The sequence below is a fragment of the Molossus molossus genome, unplaced genomic scaffold, assembly GCF_014108415.1.
Source record: "Molossus molossus isolate mMolMol1 unplaced genomic scaffold, mMolMol1.p scaffold_m16_p_20, whole genome shotgun sequence".
NCBI lineage: Eukaryota > Metazoa > Chordata > Mammalia > Chiroptera > Molossidae > Molossus > Molossus molossus.
Genome location: NW_023425356.1, coordinates 22,757,997 through 22,779,635, shown reverse-complemented (window position 1 = coordinate 22,779,635; position 21,639 = coordinate 22,757,997). Strand labels below are relative to the sequence as shown.

The 21,639-nt window shown below is 49.9% G+C and overlaps 3 protein-coding genes across 3 annotated transcripts; all 3 read left to right on the top strand.

Annotated features, from left to right (window-relative positions):
* Positions 1-588: 588 nt before the first annotated feature.
* Positions 589-3,878, top strand: S100A2 (S100 calcium binding protein A2). Its single transcript, XM_036273006.1, has 3 exons — positions 589-684; positions 2,034-2,181; positions 3,626-3,878. Exons 2-3 carry the CDS (start codon positions 2,041-2,043, stop codon positions 3,776-3,778), a joined length of 294 nt encoding a protein of 97 aa, XP_036128899.1. The 5' UTR covers positions 589-684; positions 2,034-2,040; the 3' UTR covers positions 3,779-3,878.
* Positions 3,879-16,477: 12,599 nt separating this feature from the next.
* On the top strand, positions 16,478-17,189 carry S100A3 (S100 calcium binding protein A3). Its single transcript, XM_036273552.1, has 2 exons — positions 16,478-16,623; positions 17,013-17,189. The coding sequence occupies exons 1-2, from the start codon at positions 16,483-16,485 to the stop codon at positions 17,175-17,177; spliced, it is 306 nt and encodes a 101-aa protein (XP_036129445.1). The 5' UTR covers positions 16,478-16,482; the 3' UTR covers positions 17,178-17,189.
* Positions 17,190-18,871: 1,682 nt separating this feature from the next.
* On the top strand, positions 18,872-21,317 carry S100A4 (S100 calcium binding protein A4). The gene is made up of 3 exons (XM_036272775.1): positions 18,872-18,978; positions 19,838-19,993; positions 21,023-21,317. The coding sequence occupies exons 2-3, from the start codon at positions 19,853-19,855 to the stop codon at positions 21,185-21,187; spliced, it is 306 nt and encodes a 101-aa protein (XP_036128668.1). The 5' UTR covers positions 18,872-18,978; positions 19,838-19,852; the 3' UTR covers positions 21,188-21,317.
* The last annotated feature ends 322 nt before the right edge of the window (positions 21,318-21,639 follow it).

Genomic DNA, 21,639 nt, shown 5'->3' with positions numbered 1-21,639 from the left:
CCTTGACCAGGAATTGAAACTTCGACCCCTCTGTCCGTGGGCTAATGCCCCTCCCCACACCTTTTCTGGCTCCCAGCTTTCTAACACACACACACATACACGCACGCACGCACACATGTACACACGCACACTGCTTCAAACACACACATATTCTCTCTCTCTCACATACACACACACACACACACACACACACTGCTTCAAACACACACATATTCTCTCTCTCTCACATACACACACACACACACACACACCACACACACACACAGAGGCCTGTGAAGTCCCATTGTGTGCCTGCAGCCTATGACAAATGAATGAGCTGTGACTCACAGGCCTGGCATGAGTCTCCAGGCCCCACAAACAACAGCTACCTCCCCTCACTCTGGGCCCAGGCTGCCCCTTCCCCCTGACACCTCCCACCCCCTCTGTGGCCTGGGTGGGCCCAGGGGTGCCCTTTGGGCCTAGAGCTCTCCTGCAGCTGGTGGCAGAGCTGGCAGTCAGTCTCTGAGAGGGAGGGGACCAGGTGGGGGTGGGGTGGGGGTGGCTGGAGGCCAGGCTTTGGCAGGATCGGGTTAGGGCAGGTTCTGTTTCCTGAAAATGCCAAGTTGGGGGCTGGGATATAAATCCCTACTCTGGGCACCTGGCCCTTTGCTTTCCTTCCTGAGTCTCTCTCTGCCATCTGGTGTGGTGAGTACCTCTGTCTTGCTGAGGGCTGGGTGGGGAGGACCTCCTACGGGCCTCTGCCTTTGTCCCTTTGTCGATGTTTTTCTCTATAATTTTCTCGTTCTGGCTTCCTTGGTAGTCAGCTTGGAGCCTCTCTGCATCTCTCCTATTTGGGGAGGATCTTCTATGAAGTGTCAGTTTGAGTTTTTTTTCCCTCAGCTCCTCTGTAAGGTCTTAGTTTAGGGGTTACTCTGAGGTTTTCTCTTGGGTCTTAGTCTGGGGGCTCCCTGTGGGTCTCTCAGTCTGGGCGTCTCGGTCTAGAGGCTCTTCTTGGGGGTCTAGGCCTAGGAGTACGAGGAGGTGTGTATGTAGGTGTTTTAACAAGATTCCTGAGTTTGTTTTTTGCAAAGTTCTGGATTCTAACAGGACTAAGGAGCAAGAGCCAGGGATCTCCAGGGCGTGGGCTGCTGGGGTCCACCCCGAATAGCAGCGTAGCTCTGCCCACTACAGCTTCCTGTCTCCCGCCCTGCTGCTGGCTGGGGTTTTTCTTGCCTCTGTCACCAGCTCCTCTGGCCGCATCTTGGGCTGGTTTGAGCATTTTCAGAAGCAGGATCTTGGGAAAGATGACCCTTGAGGTCTGTCCCTGTGTCCCCAGATTCCACCCTGATCTCAGGACAATGGATATTTAATTTCTTTCATTCCAAACCCAATAGTATCCTTCCTAGTGGGGAGGGTGTTCATGCTCCGTCTGTAAAGAGCCAGCACCCCAATATGAAGGGAGACATATTCCCTACCCTCTAAGAGCCCCTAGTCCTAGGGGGGAAACATCTCTGCCTGAGGGAGAGTCCATTTAGATGGGAGGGTGACACCCTTCGGTCTAAGGAGCCCGTTTGAGGATGAAACCAACTCAACTGACTCCTCAGGGAACCCTATACCCCTAGGCTGCAGCCATGGTTACTGCCCTAGCCCAGTGACTCCTCATTAACTAGCCCATGGCTATGCCTGTCACCCCAGTGTTGGCATAGAGCCCATTGGCCAGGGAAAGAACCAAATGGGACTCTGGTCACCCTGTCATTTCCCTTCCCACAGACACTCAAAAGGGGGAGCCCTGCCCTTGGAGTATGTGCCAAAGGTGATCAGAGGAGACATGAAGTCCTCCCTTGGTGACTTCCAAACACAGGGGAAGGTTTGGCATCGCCCTCAGTGCGAGGTGGAGGTGTGGCCCCAGGGAACCACCATCTGAGGGGGAGATGCAACTCCTGCCTTTCCATTCAGAGAGGGGTTTGGAGAGGCAGTTCAGGGCACGAGGGCAGAAGTGCATCCTGCATGCTGGGCTGAGGCGTCTCCATCACCTGTCACCTCTTTGGCTCCAGATCCAAGATGTCCAGTCCCCTGGAACAGGCGTTGGCTGTGATGGTTACTACCTTCCACAAGTACTCTGGCAAGGAGGGTGACAAGTTCAAGTTGAGTAAAGGGGAGATGAAGGAACTTCTGCACAAGGAGCTGCCCAGCTTTGTAGGGGTGAGTGGGGCTGGCCTAGGGCGGGAGGGTCTGGTGTGTGAGTGTAGGGGCACCAGTTAAATCTCTTCTCCCCTCCCCCAGGGTGCCTGCAGAAGCAGACACCAGGGTGTGGCCAGGCCCTTCATGATCTCACTGGAGCGGGTGTGAGGCCCATGTGTGAGAGCCCTCTTCTGGCCATTCCCTGCATCTTTCCAGAGAACGGATGTGCCTTCAGTGCCTTCAAGGTCTATCTGTTCAATCCCCTCATTGGAGATTTGAGCAAACCAGAGCCCAGAGAGGGGAAGTGCCTGGCCCAAGACCACACAGCTCTCTGTGTCTCTCTCTTTTTTTAAAAATATGTTTTTATTGATTTTTAGAGAGAGAGAGGAAGGCAGAAAGAGAGAAAGAGAGAGGAGAAAGAGATAGATAGAAACATTGATGAGAGAGACACATCTATTGGCTGTCTCTTGCATGCCCGTCACTGGGGATTGAGCCTACAACCCAGGAATGTGCCCTGACCGGGAATCGAACCGACATCCTCACAGTCCATGGGTCGATGCTCAACTACTGAGCTATACCAGCTGGGTTTTATTTCTCATTTTTTATATTTATCTGCCAAACTAAGGTGTGTTGGGGCAGAAAGGTCCAGCTAAGACACACACCCTGAGACATTTGCAGAAAAATGCAGTCAACTTTCTTTCTTTTTTTAATCCTCACGGGGGACGTTTTTGCATTTATCTTCAGATAGAGCAGGAGGGAGAAAGGGAGGAAGAGAGAGAGAGACACATGGAGTGGTTGCCACCCACACGACCCCAACCAAGGCCAGCGACAAACTGTAACCGAGATACGTGCCCTTAGCGGGAACCGAACCCGGGACTCTTTGGTCCGCAGGCTGACGCTCTAACCGCTGAGCCAAACCGACCAGGGCTATGCAGTCAACTTTCAGTTTTCCCCTCACCCTCCCTGTATCCCAAAGTCAGGTCTCAAGTTCTGAACATATGAAGCATGTCCTTCTTTCCTCTAAAAATACTTTTTGATCAAAATTTTAGAATTGGGTTTCATTTTGGCTGGTATTAAAAAGAGGCTGGTGATGGAGAGTGGCGGTGGCTCCAGAAAGCTTTTTTTTTAAAGTTAATATCCAGAAAGCTTTAGATTTTTCATCATCAAAATGGGGGTATGATGCCCACCTCACTGGGCCCCTGTGGAGAGTAGAGCTGATCATCTGCTTACGGGGCACCTGGCATGCCCGCTGCTCCCATCAGGGAGAGTTGGGGGCGCTCACCAATGAGCCTCCCTCTGTCCTCACTCATAGGGCCTCTCAGTAGCTCCCAGAGGCTCTCTGCCCCCTGCTCACCAGGCTGCCCAGTTCGAAGGGAGAGCTGGATTCTGACCAGTGGGTGTGTATTTGGGGTGGAGGTGGGGTAGGGAGCGGCCTGGTGATGACTCCACTCTCTCTTGCTTTCAGGAGAAGGTAGATGAGGAAGGTCTGAAGAAGCTGATAGGCAACCTGGATGAGAACAGTGACCAGGAAGTGGACTTCCAGGAGTATGCTGTTTTTCTGGCCCTTGTCACCATCATGTGCAACGACTTCTTCCAGGGCTTCCCAGACCGGCCCTGAAGAAGAGCTCTTGGCTCCCTGTCATGGGTCTCTTGGGCCCAGGAGGACTTTCTATCCTTTTCAGTTTTGTACCCAATAAACTTTTTTGTTTGTTGATAATATTGTAATTACTCAGTGATACCCTGTAACCTGGCTGACAACGTTGCAGTGCTGAAGACGGAGGGCCTCCTAGATCTGCTCCCTTTCTGGACCCTAACTCTTCATCTAGAAGTCTCTCCAAGGCCAGAGATGTGCCTTAGGTCCCACACTTTGGGGTTTCAAATACCAGTACAAATTGGGAAATTGGGATGGTTTGTTAATGTTTTTTAAAAAATTAATTTTAGAGATAGAGGAAGGGAGAAGGAGGGAAAGAGAAACAGAGAGAGAAACATCGATTGGTTGCCCCCTGTATTCACTCCAGCCAGGGATTGAACCTGCAATGTAGCTATGTGTCATGATTGGAAATTGAACCCAAGTTCAATTAGGACAATGCTCCAAATGAGACACCCAGCCAGGGCCCTTTGCTAATTTTTTTTTTTGCCAAATAAAGATATTAAAAAAAGGCAAATCCCATCTACCATCACTATCATTTCATTAAAAATTCCAACAAAGAAGGAAAGATATAATCTCAGAACAAAGGACAGACTTTGACATTCAATACTGTGAGCAGCCAGTTGTATTAGGATCTACTCAAGAGACAAAAGTTAGTTCAATCAACCAGCAAGCTTCATAAAAACTTTTTGTCCAATGACAGGCCATAGACAGTGTTCCTGGTTTCAGCAACGCTGTATTTCTTTTTATATCTGCTTTCAGATTGGCTAGCTCTGGCTAGAGTTCATTCCTCTCTTGTTGGTCTCTGCTGAAAACTACTAGCAGCTAGTTCACATCAACATTCTGATTGTTTTCCTACCATTTTCCCTAAAATTGTATCTTAAGTTACCATATATTATGTATTCTATGGTGCATTATCAGATATTAGTTTGACCAAATGTTTTGCCATCTCATAACAAGTTCACTAACTTTCCAGTTTGCAAAGCTTATGTCCTCACATTTTATTCTTGTCTCTCTTCACCTAATTCCACATTTTGGGTTCTTTTTGTTTTTAATTTATAGATCTCACATTCTAGTTACCAAATTCTCTACCAGTTAGGAATATATCCAGTTGTAAGTTACAGGAAACCTCACGAACAGTAGCTTAAATAAATTGGCATTTGAATGCCTCATACAGCCCTGGCCGGTTTGGCTCAGCAGTTAGAGCGTCGGCCTGCGGTCCAGAGAGATCTGGGTTCGGTTCCTGCTAAGGGCACATATCTCTGTTGCAGTTTGTTCCTGGCCCTCATTGGGTTGTGTGGGTGGCAACCACTCGATGTGTTCCTTTCACGTCGATGTTTCTCTTTTTCTCTCTCTCTCTCCCTCCCACTCTATCTGAACAAAAAATGGAAAAATGTCCTCGGGTAAGGATTAAAAAAATAAAAAAATAAATGCCTCATACAATAAAGAAGTCTGGTGTATGAAATTCAGATTTACTTCAGTGACTCAAAGATACTGTTCTGGTTACCTATTGCTGCATAACAAACTACCCTAGCACTTGGTGAATTAAAATGTAAATTTTTTATCTCTCAAGATTCTGCGAGAAGACTGGGATCAGTTGATGGGGTTTCCACTTGAGATCTCTCATTCGGTTGTGAATGGAAGTTGGGGCTGGAGTAATCTGAAAGTTCAAATGAGCCTGGCTGGAGTGGCTCAGTTGGCTGGGCTTCGTCCTGTGCACGGAGAGGATGATGGTTGATTCCAGGTCAGGGTACATACCTGGGTTGTAGGTGGTGCGATCCCTGGTGGGGATGCATATGGAAGGCAACCAATCAGTGCCCCCCACCCCCCCAGGAATGTCTTCAGGTGAGGATTAAAAACAACATTAAAAAAGAAAAAAAAAGTTCAAATGAACTTCCAGGGTCACTCACTCAATATACCTGGCAATTGATGCTGGTTGTCAGCTGGGAGCTCAGCCAGGGCTGGCATCTGGAATGCTTACCTATGACTTCTCTCTGTGGCTTAGGCTTCTCAGAACTTGGTTCTCAGAGGGACTGTCCCCAAAGTGAGCACCCCATGAATCCCAAATAGGAGCTTCAAGCCTTCTTAAGATTTATCTCAGAAATCCCAGAACATCAATTCTGCTGCATTCTATTGATCAAGCAAGTCATTTTGTCTGGCTCATATTCAAGGGGAGGACAATTAGGCTCCATCTCTTAAGGTGAAATAGACAGCAACTCTCTTCAGAGACTATCATCATCTTGTTGTCTAGTAACCACAGTTCATGGTTCATTCCATATGCAAAATGCCCTCACCTCCTTCCCAAGACCCACAACATCTCATCCCCTTAAGGCATCAATTTGAAGTCCAGGATTTTGTTGTCAGGTCAAGATGTGAATGAGACTTCTTAGGTGCAGTTCCTCCAGTATAGCTTTCAAGAATAACTTTTCTTGACCTGAAGATCTGTGAACAACCTGAAATTGAGTCAAACATGTCACCAGATTCTTGATTAGGGTTCAGCTCTTCTCTCTATAAATGGTTCTTAGCTCTACCCTCTAGGCTCTTGGTTTTATTTTCTGAATTAACTCTTTCTTTTCCATTAGAAATGTCTGTGTTTGCTTCTTGCCCATAGTACGTTAAAGACCCAAAGCTTCTTTTTGTTTTCAGATATCTCTGTCCCTTTCAGTCCAAGAAGATACAATTCTTTTAAAAGTGTTATTGGCTTCCTATGTATTAAGTTATAATTCAATTAATTAGACCAAAACCACACTTACACACCTCTTTGAGACTGGCCCTCCTCTACCTTAGACCGAGAGTCAGGGTGCTATGAGAAAATGCCCATTTTTTGTTTTATTTTAAATGTTTTTATTGATTTTAGAAAGAGAGTAAAGGAGAGGGAGAGAGAGGTAGAAACACCAACGAGTGAGAAACATTGATGGGCTGCCTCCTGCACGCCCTCCACTGGGGATATAGCCTGAAACACGAGGGCATGTGCCCCGACTGAGAACTGAATCAGAGACCTCCTGGTGCATGGAATGACACTCAACCAACTGAGCCATACTGGCTGGGCAACAGAAAATGCCCTTTTGATTCTTTAAAAAAAAATGTTTTTACTGATTTTTTTTGGTATATGCCCCTTGTGAGAACCGAACCCAGGACTCTCTGGTCCACAGGCCAACGCTCCAACCGCTGAGCCAAACTAGCCAGGGCTTTACTGATTTTTTTAAAAGAAAGAGCAAAGGAGAGGGAGAAAGAGAGTGAAAATCTTCTGCATGGCCCCTACTGGGGATTAAGCCCAGAACCCAGGCATGTGCTCTGATTGGGAATTGAACTGGAGACATCTTGGTGCATGGGATGACGCTCAACCCACTGAGCCACATTGGCCAGGGCACTGTTATAATTCTTAAAGCCCCTCTTGTCTGACAAGGTCTAGGAGGCACACTTCTAAAATTATTAGACGCCATATCATTTATCTGAGAAGATCTATGAGACTTGCCCTTAAATCTTTTTGAGGTTTTTATAAAGGGTTTTGCCTTATCTTTACCCTGAGACCCTTTTTATTGGCAGGGTCCTGCATTTGATCGTTGCCCTGTGGTCATTTATTACACTGAGAGCCATTTACTGGCTGGAAAGACAGTCCTGAATCCTCTATATTTCCTCTAAATTCTGCTAAAAAACCGAACTGTTTCTTCTTTAATTCATCTTTGTCTTCTCATATTTTATCATCAGCAGCGAGAAGAAACCAATCGGCAATATTCTGTCCAAAAATCTCCTTAGCAGAGCCATGAGTTAGTTCATTTGGTACCCTTTTCTATTTCCATTAGGTACCCTTTATATTTTTCTCATTATCACAGAAAGTAATATTTCCAGATATCCCACTGCTATATAATGGGGTTTGCCTTGTCTTCAAATTCTAGTAACAAATTTTCACTGTCCTTTAATGATTACTAATAACCTCTTTGAGGTAATTCTAGCTTTCATTCATTGACTGGTCCCAAAGCCATTAGGTTTTTGTAATAGCAGTATCTTACTCTTGCAGGTCTTTTTAAAAATGTTTTATTCTCACCTGAGGACATATTTGCATTTATCTTCAGATAGAGCCGGAGGGAGAGAGGGAGGAAGAGAGAGAGAGAAACATCGATGTACATCGACTGGTTGCTACCCACACAACCCAGCTGGGGCCAGGGACAAACTGCAACCGAGGTACGTGCCCTTAACTGGAACTGAACCTGAGACTCTGTGGTCCACGGGCCGACACTCTAACCGCTGAGCCAAACTGGCCAGGGCTTGTAGGTCTTTGATGAAAGATGCAAGGAGCCTACTTATGCTTTCTAAACTTTTCCTACCACTTCCTCTATCACTACACCACGGTTTCCATTTGGTCGGCACCCCAAGATATATCAGGGGGCAGTTTGACCAAATATTTTCTCATTTCATATCAAAGGTCTCAGACTTTCCAGCTTGCCTTGCTGGAGTCCCCATGCCTTGCTGCCTTCCTTCCTCCACTTAGCCAAGTCCACATTTCATTCTTCTACTTGAAGGTTTCAGATATAAAATTATTTTCTACTGGTTAGGGATTTATTCAACTATGAGTTGCGGAAAACTAATAATAGTGGCTTTAATTGTCCTACATAGCAACAAGTCTGGAGTAGGCAGTTCAGGATTGGTTCAGGGGCCCAGAGACGCTGTCTGACACCCAGCGTCTTCTCATTTTTTTTGCCCTGTAATCTATAGCATGTATACTTTTCTCCTTATGCTTGTTGCTTCATGATCACAACATGGTTGCTATACCTCCAGGTCTCACCGTCCATGTTCCAAGCTGAAAGACAGAGAAAAAGTTAGGTGCAAAACATTTACTCCTTTGCCTTATTTTTTTCTTCTTCTATATTGATTTTAGAGAGAGGAAGGGAGAGGGAGAGAGAGATAGAAACATGGATGAGAGAGAACATCAATTGGCCGCCTCCTGCAAGTCCCTCACTGAGTATTTGGCCCACAACCTGGGCATGTGTCCTGACTGGGAATCGAACCAGCGACTTCTTGGTGCATGGGTTGATGCTCAACCACCAGCCATACCAGCTGGGCATCTCCTTTGCCTTTTTATTGTGCAAGAAGTACTCTCCCTAGGTATTTCTACCTACATCTCTTTGGCCTTAACTATGTAATATGACTAGCCCTAGCTGTAACCAAGTATTTTTAGCTCAATATGTTGATATTTTGGAAAAAACACTTTTTTAGTAATAAGAAAAGAGGGGATGAATAGTTGACAAACAATAGACAATATTTTCCTGAATTGTTATCTTATTTCCCTGGAAAACTCTGAACCACTTACAGAGAAACTCAGACCAGCACTCCCCAGAGATGGAGAGGAGCTGAGTGAGAGGTGCTGGGACAACTTGCTTGTTCTCACTTACTGCTCTGCCTCAACTGCGTGTCTGGGGCTGGTGAGGCAAGGCCAGGCAGGCTCCAGCAATAAAAAGCAAGAAGCCCACTTTCCTAATATCCGGTAACAAAGGGATCCTGTGAATGTAGGTCAGGGAATCAGATAATGGTAATTATCATCTCCATAGCAGTTCTCAAAGCTCTGTTGGTGCACATTGTCATTTCAGCCTCTGGTAACCCTGGAAGAAGCTATCATTAGGCCCTTTTACAGATGAGGAAACCAAGAGGGAAGCGTACCTGCCAATCATGGAGTACTTCTTCTGGCCAAGCTGTCCTGGAACTTGACCCGGGTCTCTAAGAAAAGGTCTCATTTCTATGCCACATGGGGGTGGCAGTTTGGGCCTTCCTCCCCTTGCCCCAGCCATCTCCAAAGTCTTGGCTTTGTGTCAGGTGAAGGGTACCCTGGGTAAGCAGAGTCCGGATGCTCTGGATCAGCAGAGAACCAGGCCCACTTGCTGGCGGTGGCATTAGTACAGTCTGTTCACCATGGATCCCAGCCTCTGTAGGGACTCAATTCCAGGGTCTGGAGCTATTTTGGTTGGTGGAGACTGGCCTCAGCTGGCTGCCTCTGGAGCTGCCCCCATCTGGCTAGGGACTGAACAGAACCAATTTCTTCTCTTTCTGCACATTTGACAATCTAACAAACGCCAGGCTTTCTTAGCTGGTCTCAAGAATTATCCCTCCACATCTCTGGGCCGAGGCGGAGAGAGGAGGGTCTGGAAAATGGCACTGTTCACAGGACTGTTGGCCTGGTTCTCTCTCACTTCCCACTGTGATTGTGACCGGGAGGAGAGCCTCAGGAACACACATCTCACTTCACGTCAGGTCTCGCTGTCACATTGGCCTTTGGTCTTTGGGGTGAACCCCTGGCAGCCTATTGACCCTCCAAGAAAAGAGAGACTTAAGGCAAAGGTAGGTTCTGAGACAGGGGAATGACTGAAATAGGGCTTTCCAAACTTCTGTCTTTAGATCATTTGATCTCCCCACCAACTCACTGCTCCTATCTGGGAAATGGGTACATTTGGGCATTGACTTGGCAGTCAAAAGGGGTAGTAGGTCTAAGCCCCACAGCCTCTCTTTGATTCCATTTCAGATCCTCTCCCTACCCTTATCCACCAATTCTGGAGCAAAGGCCTCCCTTGTTCCAGCCCCAGGAATCAAATACCCCTTCCCACACTTTCTCTGCACTTGGCTCAGATGATGAGAAAGGAGATGGATCAGTTTGACAAGGTTCATCGGTCCCATGGGTCACTTTGTCCCTCGGGCCCAGATTCTTTTGACACAAACATGTGAACACCCAGGTGTTCTGGGACACTTCAACTTCTGAGGTGCAGAACTAGATCTGACCTTCAGGGGGCAAGGCAATTTCCTGGGGGGCCTTTGTAAGGAGATGGTGATGATAGTGGGGGACAGAGGCGGTGAGAGATTGGAAGAGGGAACATGTCAGTGCGGTAAGAAGTCCTGCCAGGCCAGCTAGCATCTGCTGTCACCCCTCACACTCTCGTGCTGCTCCTGTGGGGACAGACCCTCCCCTCCCCATGCGGTGTCCTTCTCAAGGCTCAGCTCCACATCTCACCCCAAGAGGTCTGTGGAGAAGCTAAGCGTAGGGCTCTCCCCAAGGGCAGAGAATCGAGTGGAAGGTGCACAGTGGGGGTGGGAAAGGGCCTTGGACAGGCAGTTAGTGTGGTGTGCATTTGGAACCACTGCAGAAAGTGGGATTTAGGGTGGACACAGGGCAGAACTTCCAGGAGGGCAGGAAGATTCCAGTCTCTGTGAGAACTTGGAAAGCAAGGAAAGAGAGGTTGCAGCTTTACCCTTTGCCTGCGTGGAGGCAAAAGGCTGGACAAAATGACCCGGTGAAGAGGGCCTGGCTCTCTCCCTCCACCTCCCTTCTCCCTGCTGCCTCCATCAAGGGAACAGTGTTCACCTGTTGGGTGAGACTCAGAAACCTCTGCCCTGACATCGTCTACAGTAACAGCAAATGATACAAAGCACTTTCATAGCAGAGTCTTGGCATAGGAATCTTCCCAACACATTTTGGAGAAAAGGAAATTCAGGCCCAGACCAGGTAAAGGGTGTGCTTAAAGGCAGTTGACAAGAGGATGGTGGAGCTATGAGTACGTGTCCAACCAAGGGTTCTTTCCACGATGGTCCTCCAACCCTAAAATACCTGTACTCAGACCCCACTCTGCATCCCCGACCTGCTCCTGTCCGCTCTGGAAGTCTCAGCCTCTCCCTGTGGGCAAACACAGGTGGGACCTCCAGGCTGAGAAGCATGAAAGGCGGGGGGATGAGCATGTAGCTTGGGAGCCAGGCGACCCAGCTGTGCTCTGACCACCCATACAGATTTCCCTGGGCCCCACCCCCATTTTCTTTCTCTCAGCCCTTCTTATTGTTCTCCCTGGCATTTAGTCTGTTTGTCTGGTTATTGTCTGTTTTCTTCACTCAATTGTCATATTCATAGAGTAGGGACTTTTTCTGTTTTGTTTATGGCTAGATCCTCAGTGCCTTGGACAGGTGTTTCTAAATATTTATGTGAATAACAAATGGCTGTTAGCCCTGCCACTGATTAGTTATGCCACCGTGGGCAAGTTACCTACCTCTCAGTTCACATTTATGTCCTCATCATGTGCCAGGCACTACTTATCTGTGAACTCTGTATATATTAACTCATTTAAGCCCCACATTAATCCTATGAAGTGGTTACCATTATCCTCAATCATTGACAGATGAGGAAAATGAGGCCAGGGGTAGGGGGTGGCGTGGGGTGAGGGAGGACCTGCTTCCAGGAGGTAGCCGGTGGTGAAGCTGGGATATCCTAGGTAGGAATAAGTGCTTGACCTAGAATTGAGTTAATTGCTGGTCCACTCTGGCCCCCACTTCTGTGCCCTACTCCCCATAATCTCTTGCCTATAAAACAGGGCTTCCCTGGCCAGTGTGGCTCAGCTGATTGGAGCGTTGTCCCATGCACCAAAGTGTCACCGGTTTGATTCCTGGTCAGGACACATACCAGGTTGTGGGTTCAGTCCCCGGTTGGGGTATGTATGGGAGATGGGAGGCAACCTATTAATGTTTCTCTTTTACATCAATGTTTCTCTCTCTCTCTCTCTCTCTCTCAAATTAATAAAAACATATCCTTAGGTAAGGATTAAAAAAAACACCCTCCCTCCCCCGCCAAACCCAGGGCTAATCACAACCCTCCTTTCCCTCCCTGTTGCTCACTCCCCTCACCCACAGGTGCTGAGTCTTCAAGGAGATGATGACACAGGTAAGGTTTGGGTGCTGGAGGCCTAGGGTGAGCTCAAGATATAATTTCTCTGTCTACCTTCGCAAGCACTAGGGCTTCTTCAAAGGCCTGGGACATGGTCTTTCCTCCCCATTATACTCTTCTGGGCCTTGCGTTCTCTTTCTGTGAAGTGGGAAAGGGTGTCTCAGGCTCAGGGATGAGGGAGAGGATGGAGATGGGATATGAAGTGTGGGGAGGGAGCCACTTTCTTCTACCCTTCTAGGTTCTTCCAGCTGGTCCAATAATTAATCCGACCTAGGCAGATTAACAACAACAACAACAACAACAAAGCCAAATTTAATTATATATGCATGTATGGAAACCCCACATACATGAGAAAGTTAGAAGCCCCACATACATGAAAGGTTGAGACAGAAAGTTAAAACGAGGTGTATAAGACATTCTGAGCTAAGGATGAGGTCAGGAGCCTGAGGCTTCAGAGGGGAGGGTTTATTGGTGGGATGATAGAAAGAGCAGGTAATTAGATGTTTGGACTGCCATATAGATAGGTCATAAAAGTTATTTCTGGTGATGACTCTTATTATGGACAAAGCTCTTAATTTAAATTCTTTAATCACGAGCCCAAAGGGTCTCGGTTGTCTTCAGCTCAAAATAATTCACATGCCCAAGTGGCACAGCTTGGGGAGGTCTGTTCAGAACCCCTTCAGAAGGGATTTCCATTTCATGCTCCAGTTTAAAACAATAAAAAATTCCGCATAGAATAAAAACAAAAATCTTTTTCAAGTATTTAAGTACTCATGAGGCAGTAAGGAATGAAGAAATCAACATCTAAGTGGAAGCAGACTCCGGGAGGCCAGCAGGGCACCAGGGCCCCTTGTGCCCTGAAGGCATTGGTCAAACTGTGCCAAAATGAATTTTGGTTTTGATGGCTTATGAAGTGAAAATGACAGAGGTGAAGCTCAGGGCTCACTTGAGGAGGAGGAGACAAGGGGGATAGCTCTCCATCATGTTGGGACCCTAAAGGGCAACATGATTAAGCTAAAAGCCAGAGGAAACCCACCTGACCTCATGAGAAGACAGGAAACAGGCTTAAGGAACTCTAGCCACAGGCAGCCCACGCAGGAGTCTGCAGCCCACATTCATGCACAGCACTTTGGGACTTTGGGGGTGCGCGCGCGTGCGCGTGTGTGTGTGTGTGTGTGTGTGTGTGTGTGTGTGAGAGAGAGAGAGAGAGAGAGAGAGAGAACTCTACCTAGACTGTTGCAAGTGCCCCTATGAGCAACACACCTTCCTCCTGTGCCTCAAAGACATCTGTAGGGGTTCAGAATGAGTACCCCCAGAATGTGCCACCCTGGCATGTGGGTTATTTGAGCTGAAGACAATTGAGGTTCAAAAGTCTCAGGAAGAACTTTTATGTTCCCCTTAGCTGCCTAAACACATTTAGATAAAGAGGCTGGCCAGGAAGCGCATTACCACCAGAAAGATCTGCAAAGAATGTGGCCTAGGTGTGGGCGAGGAGACTCAGCTTGGAGACAGAGTCCTCTCTGTGTCCCATTGTCTCCTTCTGACCTAGCAAATATTTGTTTTTCCATCTCCATGTGTATTGCCTTTCTCCCCTTTGAAGTCCCAGAACCTAACCCCTTGTCCTTAGTTCAGAACAGCGCATAAGCCTCACTTGCCTGGCCACCTGTGGGCCGCATATTCTTATGGATTGCCCTGTATGTACAAAATTGAATTTTTTTTCTCCTGTTTATCTGTCTTATGTTAATTTGATTATTAGACCAGCCAAAGAGCCTAGAAAGGTACAATAAAAATGTATCCTCCCCAATACATCCCATAGATGATCTCCCCGAAAGCAAAGCGATCTGGGGATCAGGCAGGGGGATGTCCCATTGTCTCACCTATAAGTGAAGGCCTTAACCAGTTCCTCCAGATCCCCTCCGGCACAGGGGCTCTCTGGGGATACAAACTTACTCCAGGTTAGAGTGTGTTCCCACGTTGTGTTCTGTGGTGCCTGTTCAGAGAGAACTATAGAGGATGGGTGTCATGGACTAGTCCAGCCTGTCTTCTCCAATGACAGAAGGAGATGGGCTGGAGGCTGTCACCCAGTTCCCAGTTCTGGGGGAGGTCAGAAGGGGAATGAAGGAGGATGGTGACTGAGGCCCAGACTGAGCCTTTGATGTGTGCATGGATAGGTGGGTGGGTAGGCCTATAATAGGGGCTTCCCCGGAAGGAGGCAGGAGAGGTGCCTGGGGGCACCCTCAGCTTGACCCACTTGGACTCCCCTGTAATTGCTCCCTTCCGTCCTTGGTAGACTACAAATAGGGGTGTGCTGCCTTTAGACTCCTACAGCTGAAACGCCAACACCAGTGGTAAGTGCCAGATGCTTGGGTCCTGCTCTGGATTGGGTGTTGGGCAGCTCAGGGTCTGTCTTCTGGCCCAGGATCTTGACATGGGCTGGAGGGATAACCACAGCAGGGTCTGATGAGGTGAGGAAAGTCAGACATGGTGGACTCAGGGTTTTCTTTGTACAGTGGGGGGCTGATGGGAAGTTTGGGTTAGAGGGTGTATAGAGTTGAGGTCTGGCTCTGGGGTGGGGGCGATAGGCTGGAAGCACGGGTGCTACCCTCAGCTAGCTCCCTCCTCTTCCCCCTTGCCTCCTTCCTTCTTTCCTGCCAATGGGTTGAAACAGGCCAGGAGGCATGGGGAAGAGAGGATTCCCTCCAGTTTCCAGGCACCAAGCTTCTGGAAAAACAACAGTGGTGGCGCCAGGCAGGCTGGCAGGAGCCCAGAAGGGCAGCCAAGCACCTCTGAGATTCCTTATTCCCTGGGATCACAGCCCTTTCCTCTCCTGGGAACCCAAACACCCTGCTTCAATCCTGGGCTGTTACAAAGAGTTAGACCCTTGGGAATGCTTGGCCCCATCACCCCTTTCTCCCCTTCCCCCACAGCCTCAACCATTTGCTGGTCATTTGCACCATAGGGCCCAGAAGAGGGGGAGTCACTAGGGGGAGAGGCTTGGCCCTGGCTCTCTTGTGTTGCAAGACTCCTGTCTCCTGGGGGAACCAAGAGTGAGTCACTGGACTCACTTGAAAACAACACTTGCCTTCCTGGCTGCCTTATGGTTTCACCAGGCTGGAGGTGTCCTCCCAGAAGGGCAGTGAAAGGGGCCATGGGATGGGGTGGGGGGAAATCCCAGGAAGGGCTCCCCCTCTAACAGAACAAGGTACCCCTATGCAGAGCCTTCTGTCTGAAGACCCCCAGAGGTCAGGGGGATGGCCTCAGATGGGGTAGATTAGAGATAGGTGAATTCGGTAAATACTGAGCTGGCTTCCTGTCTAGGCCTCTGAGGTAAGGTTGCCCCACTTTATAGAGATGGCACCAGAGACCCAGACAGGGTAAACAGCTCATCCAGGGTTGCACAGCTAGTGAGAGGCAGAGAAGATCCCAGAAGTATTTCCTTTGGGTGCAGCTTTCCTGAGTCAGGGGAGGAGGGATGGTGAGGGGTGGTGAGGGGGCGAGGTGGTGGGGGTCCCTCTTAGACCTGACCTTTCCTGAGAATGCCCAGCTTCTCCAAGGGCCCGAGGACAGGGAGCGTGGGACAAGGGTCTCTTTGAGCAAGTTCCTACAGAAACTCTGGGGTCTTGAAGGGGAGAAGACTTCCAGGGCCAAGGGCTGTATGTCCTGGGGTGGTGCAGAGTGGGACTGAGTCCTTCCTGGGTGTCTGGGATGAGAAAAGGTGGGGATAATCAGGGACTCCGTGGAGTTTGCAGAGATGGAGAAATGAGACCTGTCTAGGAAAATAACGATGGGGGTGGGATGGGGGCAGCAGAGAAATAAATTAGGTGGCACTGGTGTGATCTGGGAGGGCTGATCAGGAGGAGGGGCTTGTGGGGCCAGGAGCCTGGTGGAGGTTAGGACAGGTCTGGGAGCAGTCCCGGAAACCTGAAGGGCAGGCAGTGACCTGGGCCTCTGCTGTGGGTCACATCCTTATTCTGTGACAGTGAGGATGGTTAGGCCTCTGGAGCAGGCGGTGGCTACCATCGTGTGCACCTTCCGGGAATATGCGGGGCGCTGTGGGGACAAGCACAAGCTCTGCCAGGCAGAGCTCAAGGAGCTGCTACAGACGGAGCTGCCCAACTGGACCCCGGTGAGCACGTGGGGTGCCCACCCCTTGGGGAAGCATTGCTTGGACAAGCTCTGAGCATAGGACAGCAAGAGGTGGGAGGCTGGACCATGGGAAGGGAATGCTGGGAAGGGAACTGACAGGAAGCTCAGTTTCCTCATCACACCTGCTGAGAGCTCTGTGACGAATGTCTGACACAGAGAGGCACTCAGTAAATGATCTGAGAAAGCGGGTTTGGGAGGGGGATTGGCATGGTGAGTTATCAGGGCAGGTAGGCTGAGGTTGGCTCCCAGAAGGGGTGTGGGTAAGGGTGGGTGGGATCACCCAGGAGTGGGGGAAGGGAAGCAGCATGTATGTGAGGCATTTTGCCCTCTTCACCTGCCCCCCATCAACCTCACCCATCTCCCCCACAGACGGAGTTTCGGGATTGTGACTACAATAAACTCATGAGTGCTCTGGACACCAACAAGGACTGCGAGGTGGATTTTGTGGAGTACATGCGCTCACTTGCCTGCCTCTGCGTCTGCTGCCATGACCACTTCAAGGATTGTCCCCCAGAGCCCCCCTGCTCCCAGTAGCCTCTGCTCCAGCACTGTAGGCAGAGGTCTGCTCAGATCTGCTCCATCTCTGCCCTGAGGTGGTCCTGGGCGTGTTACCCACAGCCACCCTCCCCTCTCTCCTGCACCCACTCCATCGGGGGTCTCCCAGGTTTCCCCTGATATCTTAATCCATTTTGCCTATGGTGGGTGACACATGAGGGGACCTGTTCCCAGGATCACAAGCTAGTGGCTTGCAGATGGACGGAGGTGGGGGATCTGCTTTGAGGCTGTCCAGGCCCAGCAGAGTGTGTGCATGAACAAAACCACAGCAGGAACAGGCCTACTTAACTCCTAATAAAGAACTGGTGTCACTTGGCTTGGTGTGATTCTTCTAAAGGACAGCCAGAGCCTTGGGGCAGAGTCTGCTGACATCTTTGCTCCTCTGGCTTTTTCCACTGAACAGGAGGTGGAGGGCAGTTTCAGGTCCTGCAGAAACAAAATCATCTCAGCGGTCCAGCAGGAGGAGATGGGGTCCACACAAGGATGATGTCCAGGGGAGGCTCTCTCTCTCTCTCTCTCTCTCTCTCTCTCTCTCTCTCTCCAGGGGAGGCGCTCTCTCTCTCTCTCTCTGTCTCTCTCTGTCTCTCTCTCTCTCTCTCTCTTTCTCTCTCCCTCTCTCGTCTTTGAGGGAGAAGCTCCTTTGAGCTGTTGACGAGGGAGAGGGCAGCCTGAAGTTCTCTGGGGATGGAACTCAGTCCTCATGACAGGATGTTCTGAGTGAGGGTGGAGCTGTGGGGGTGGGGCTGGTTTGTTCCCTGCCCCAGGCGGTGGGAGCCCAGAGCGCAGCACTAATAGGATTAGAGGCCTGAGGTCTGAATAGGGTGTTGTCCTTGCATTGGAAGGGGAAAAGGAGAACTTGAGACTGACCCTATTCCTGAAGCCACAGCCACCTGAGGGTCTTAACCCCTGATTTGTGACCCTCACTCAATCCCTGAATTCATACCCCACCCTGAGGGGTTAAGTATGATCCCTAACTCCCTCCACTTTGTGCCATTTCACCTCTAACTTTGCAACCCATTCTTCATTCCTGACACCCACCAACTCTAAACTCCCGCTCCTGATGCCCTCCCCGCCCCACCTGCTCCTGGTACCTTCAATCCATCCCTGAACTCCCATGCCTGACTCCCACTTCCTACTCCATCACTACCTCACTGGGGTCCCTTCTCCACTGAATAGCCTGGGTCCCAGGGTCTCCTTGGGGTGTTAGCCAGTCCCTTCCCCCAGACCTGCAGCTCCTGCCCTGGGTCTCACTCAGCATGGCAGAGAGCCCTTTGGGAGGGAAGAAAGACAACATGAGCTGTCCTAAGCTCTGAGCCTGGGATCCTCTCCATTAGTTCCTGGATAGTCACATTTTCAGGGTAATTTCCTAGCCATCACCACCCCTGTGTCTCCTTTCCTAGCTGCTGGGTGTGGCCATTTGCTCCCTGTCCCCATGCCCCAGGCATAGACTGTCCCTTCCTCCAGCTCCCTAAAACTCATGCAGAGCTTTGTACATTCGTGGGGGTTGCCCACTTCATTGAGGTCCCTTTCCTGTGCCCACTGGGGTTTTTCCCGTTGTCTATCTTTGGCTCCTAGGGCAGAGAGCTGGGTTTCCAGGCTGGGATGGTGGAGAGGGCCCTGGCACGCACCACATTGGCCCAGGCAGGAGGGCTGTCTCCTACTTTCCCTCATCCTGCCATGGGCAGGGCCTGGCCGGGGTATAAATAGGTCAGACCGCTGGGCTTTCCCCACTCTTCCTGTCTCCCCAATCCTCTCTTCAGTGTTTCCTCTTCTAGAACTGGTGAGTTATGGTCATTTGACTGGTATGCAAGGGGTGTTAGGCTGAGGCTCGGGGTAGGGACCAGGGAGGCTGGTGGGGGCCAGATGTGCTAAATGGGGCCAGATGTGAAATTCTGATGTGGCGTTACTGGGTGGAATGTGAGTGTGCCCGTGCCTGTGCATGTGCAAGAGAGAAAACAAAAAGAAAGATGCGTGCAAGGGGCTGTATTTGAGCTGTAGTATGTCTAATTGCTGTAGTGTGTTTGGTGTGTGTGTGACCTGTGGGTGTGTACATTGGCTTGTGCTTGCTGGCTTGCACAAGGCTGTGCGTGCATACTCTGGTGTGGGAAGCAAAGGAGAAGGCAGAAGGGAACTGTGGGCTTTTGTCTGGTAGTGTCCCGTGAGCCTCTGCCCAGCACCCAGCAGCCCAGCCCAAGGGAGCTTGGCCTCCACTGCATCCCTGCCTCTGCCACCTCACCCTGCCCCTCCCTATGCTAGAGAGCTGGTGTTTTCCGCTACAAACTCCTGGGCAGGCCTCCAGCAGCCTCGCCCAACGCTGGGAGGGAGAAGAATGAGTTGGGCGGGCTGCTGTGGGCTGAGCTGTGGGACTGAATGGAAGGAATGAGGTCCTGGGAGCTTGCTGCCTGAAACCTAGAGCCTGTGCAGTGGCCCCTGCAAGTGTTTGCTGCTGAAGCTCACAGTTCTTAGTGTGCACACCCTCCCCACCAGGACCTGAGCCCCACCTTTTCGGGCTCTCCCTGTGGTGGGAGTAGAATGTCACCAAGTGCTCCTTGAGCAATGGGAGTGGGGTAGGGGGTTCTAATTACATAGCTGGGGTGGGGTGGGGAAGATAAGGGTGCCTCTGTGACCCCCACCCCCAGATCTCGACTGCCACCATGGCTTACCCCCTGGAGAAGGCCCTGGATGTGATGGTGTCCACTTTCCACAAGTACTCGGGCAAGGAAGGTGACAAGTTCAAGCTCAACAAATCTGAGCTAAAGGAGCTGCTGACCCGGGAGATGCCCAGCTTCTTGGGGGTGAGTGACTACTTCCTGGAAGTGAATTCTCCCCTGGGGTGTTTCCCCAGAGGAGGGGTTAGGGCCCTGAGAGGCACCAGTCTTTCTGCTGAGCAGTGGCTACAGCCGGCATCTATCACTGAGTTGGGGATGTGGGGGCAGAGACCTTGTTCTGGTTGTCTGGGTTGGAAAAGAGTGAGCACCCACCACTCACATCCAGGTGCCCAGAAGAAAGGTGGCTGAGAATGAACAGGTAGGTTACAGGCTAGACAATTGGCCAGGGGCTTTGCACAACTTAACTGGAGGACAACTAAAGCTCGGAGAGGCGAAGTAACTTCCCAAGATAGTCAGGATGCAAAGCTGAGATCTGCGAACCAGGATGGTCCACCATCACTCCAGCAAAAACAATTTTCGAGTTTCTATTAGGCTTTTAGATGTGAAGACACAGTTATGGAGACATTCACATGATTATTTGCCTGTATCAATCACAGCTTCCATCTGTATCAACTTTATATATTGTATATATATAAATATATTGTATATATTTATATACGTGTATCAACAATTTATATATTGCTTTCATGACCATTGTCTAATTGGATTCTTAAAAAGACTTTGCGGGAGCCTGACTGGTGTGGCTCAGTGGTTGAGCAGTGAGCCATACACCAGGAGGTCGCTAGTTCGATTCCCAGTCAGGGCACATGCCCAGGTTGTGGGCCCAATCCCCAGTGGGGACATGCAGGAGGTGGCCAATCGATGTTCTCTCTCATTGATGTTTCTATCTCTCTTTCCCTCTTCCTTCCTCTCTAAAATCAATAAAGAAAAAAAAAAAAAGACTTTGGAGGAAGATGTGGTCCCCTTTTCTAGTTGTATCCTGGTACCCAGAGTCCCTCACCCGCATATCATAGTGACGCAGGAGAGGAAGACACCTAGCCTGGCTGGCCCCCCAGAAGTGGCCTTCCTAAGCCCCACCTGCTGGTGGGAACCTAGTCTAGTCTCGGCTCTGTTCCCGGGGCTTCTTGTGTTTACCTGCAGCCTCTTCCCCTGCAGAAAAGGACAGATGAAGCAGCATTCCAGAAGCTGATGAGCAATTTGGACAGCAACAAGGACAATGAGGTGGATTTCCAGGAGTACTGTGTCTTCCTCTCCTGCATTGCCATGATGTGCAATGAGTTCTTTGAGGGCTTCCCCGATAAGCAGCCCCGGAAGAAATGAGGGCTCCTCAGATGCTGCGGGGCCTGCCAGCCAGGGTCTTCCCTGTGCGCAGTGGGCAAAAAGCCTCACCCTGGCTCCTTCAGACGTGTGCAGGATGCTGAGCAAATTCAATAAAGATTTTTGAAAACTATGTGGCTGATGGTCTGAAAGATGCTGGGGGCATGGGACGGGGGCTGAGGGATATGGCGGTGGGAGCGCCGGGAGTTGAGCTGCAGTTTTGTGGACAGAAGACTAGTGGAGGTGGGGGAGAGATGTGCTGTGACTCTGTGTGTGTGTGTGAGTGTGTGTGTGTGTGTGTGTGTGTGTGTGACAGAACTGATTCTGATGGGACCAAAGGCAGATAAAGGGGCCCCTAGAGGCTTGGGATGTGAGATCTTCGCTAGAGCACTCGCCCCTCCTGACTCTCCACTGGTGTCTCTGGCAGGACCTCTAACTGAGGCTGGGGTGGGTTG

Coding starts and splice junctions, on each gene's coding strand:
- S100A2 (XM_036273006.1), top strand. CDS start 2,041: ATGTCCAGTCCCCTGGAACAGGCGTTGGCTGTGATGGTTACTACCTTC. Junction 2,182..3,625: donor AGCTGCCCAGCTTTGTAGGG/GTGAGTGGGGCT, acceptor TCTTGCTTTCAG/GAGAAGGTAGATGAGGAAGG.
- S100A4 (XM_036272775.1), top strand. CDS start 19,853: ATGGCTTACCCCCTGGAGAAGGCCCTGGATGTGATGGTGTCCACTTTC. Junction 19,994..21,022: donor AGATGCCCAGCTTCTTGGGG/GTGAGTGACTAC, acceptor CTTCCCCTGCAG/AAAAGGACAGATGAAGCAGC.
- S100A3 (XM_036273552.1), top strand. CDS start 16,483: ATGGTTAGGCCTCTGGAGCAGGCGGTGGCTACCATCGTGTGCACCTTC. Junction 16,624..17,012: donor AGCTGCCCAACTGGACCCCG/GTGAGCACGTGG, acceptor TCTCCCCCACAG/ACGGAGTTTCGGGATTGTGA.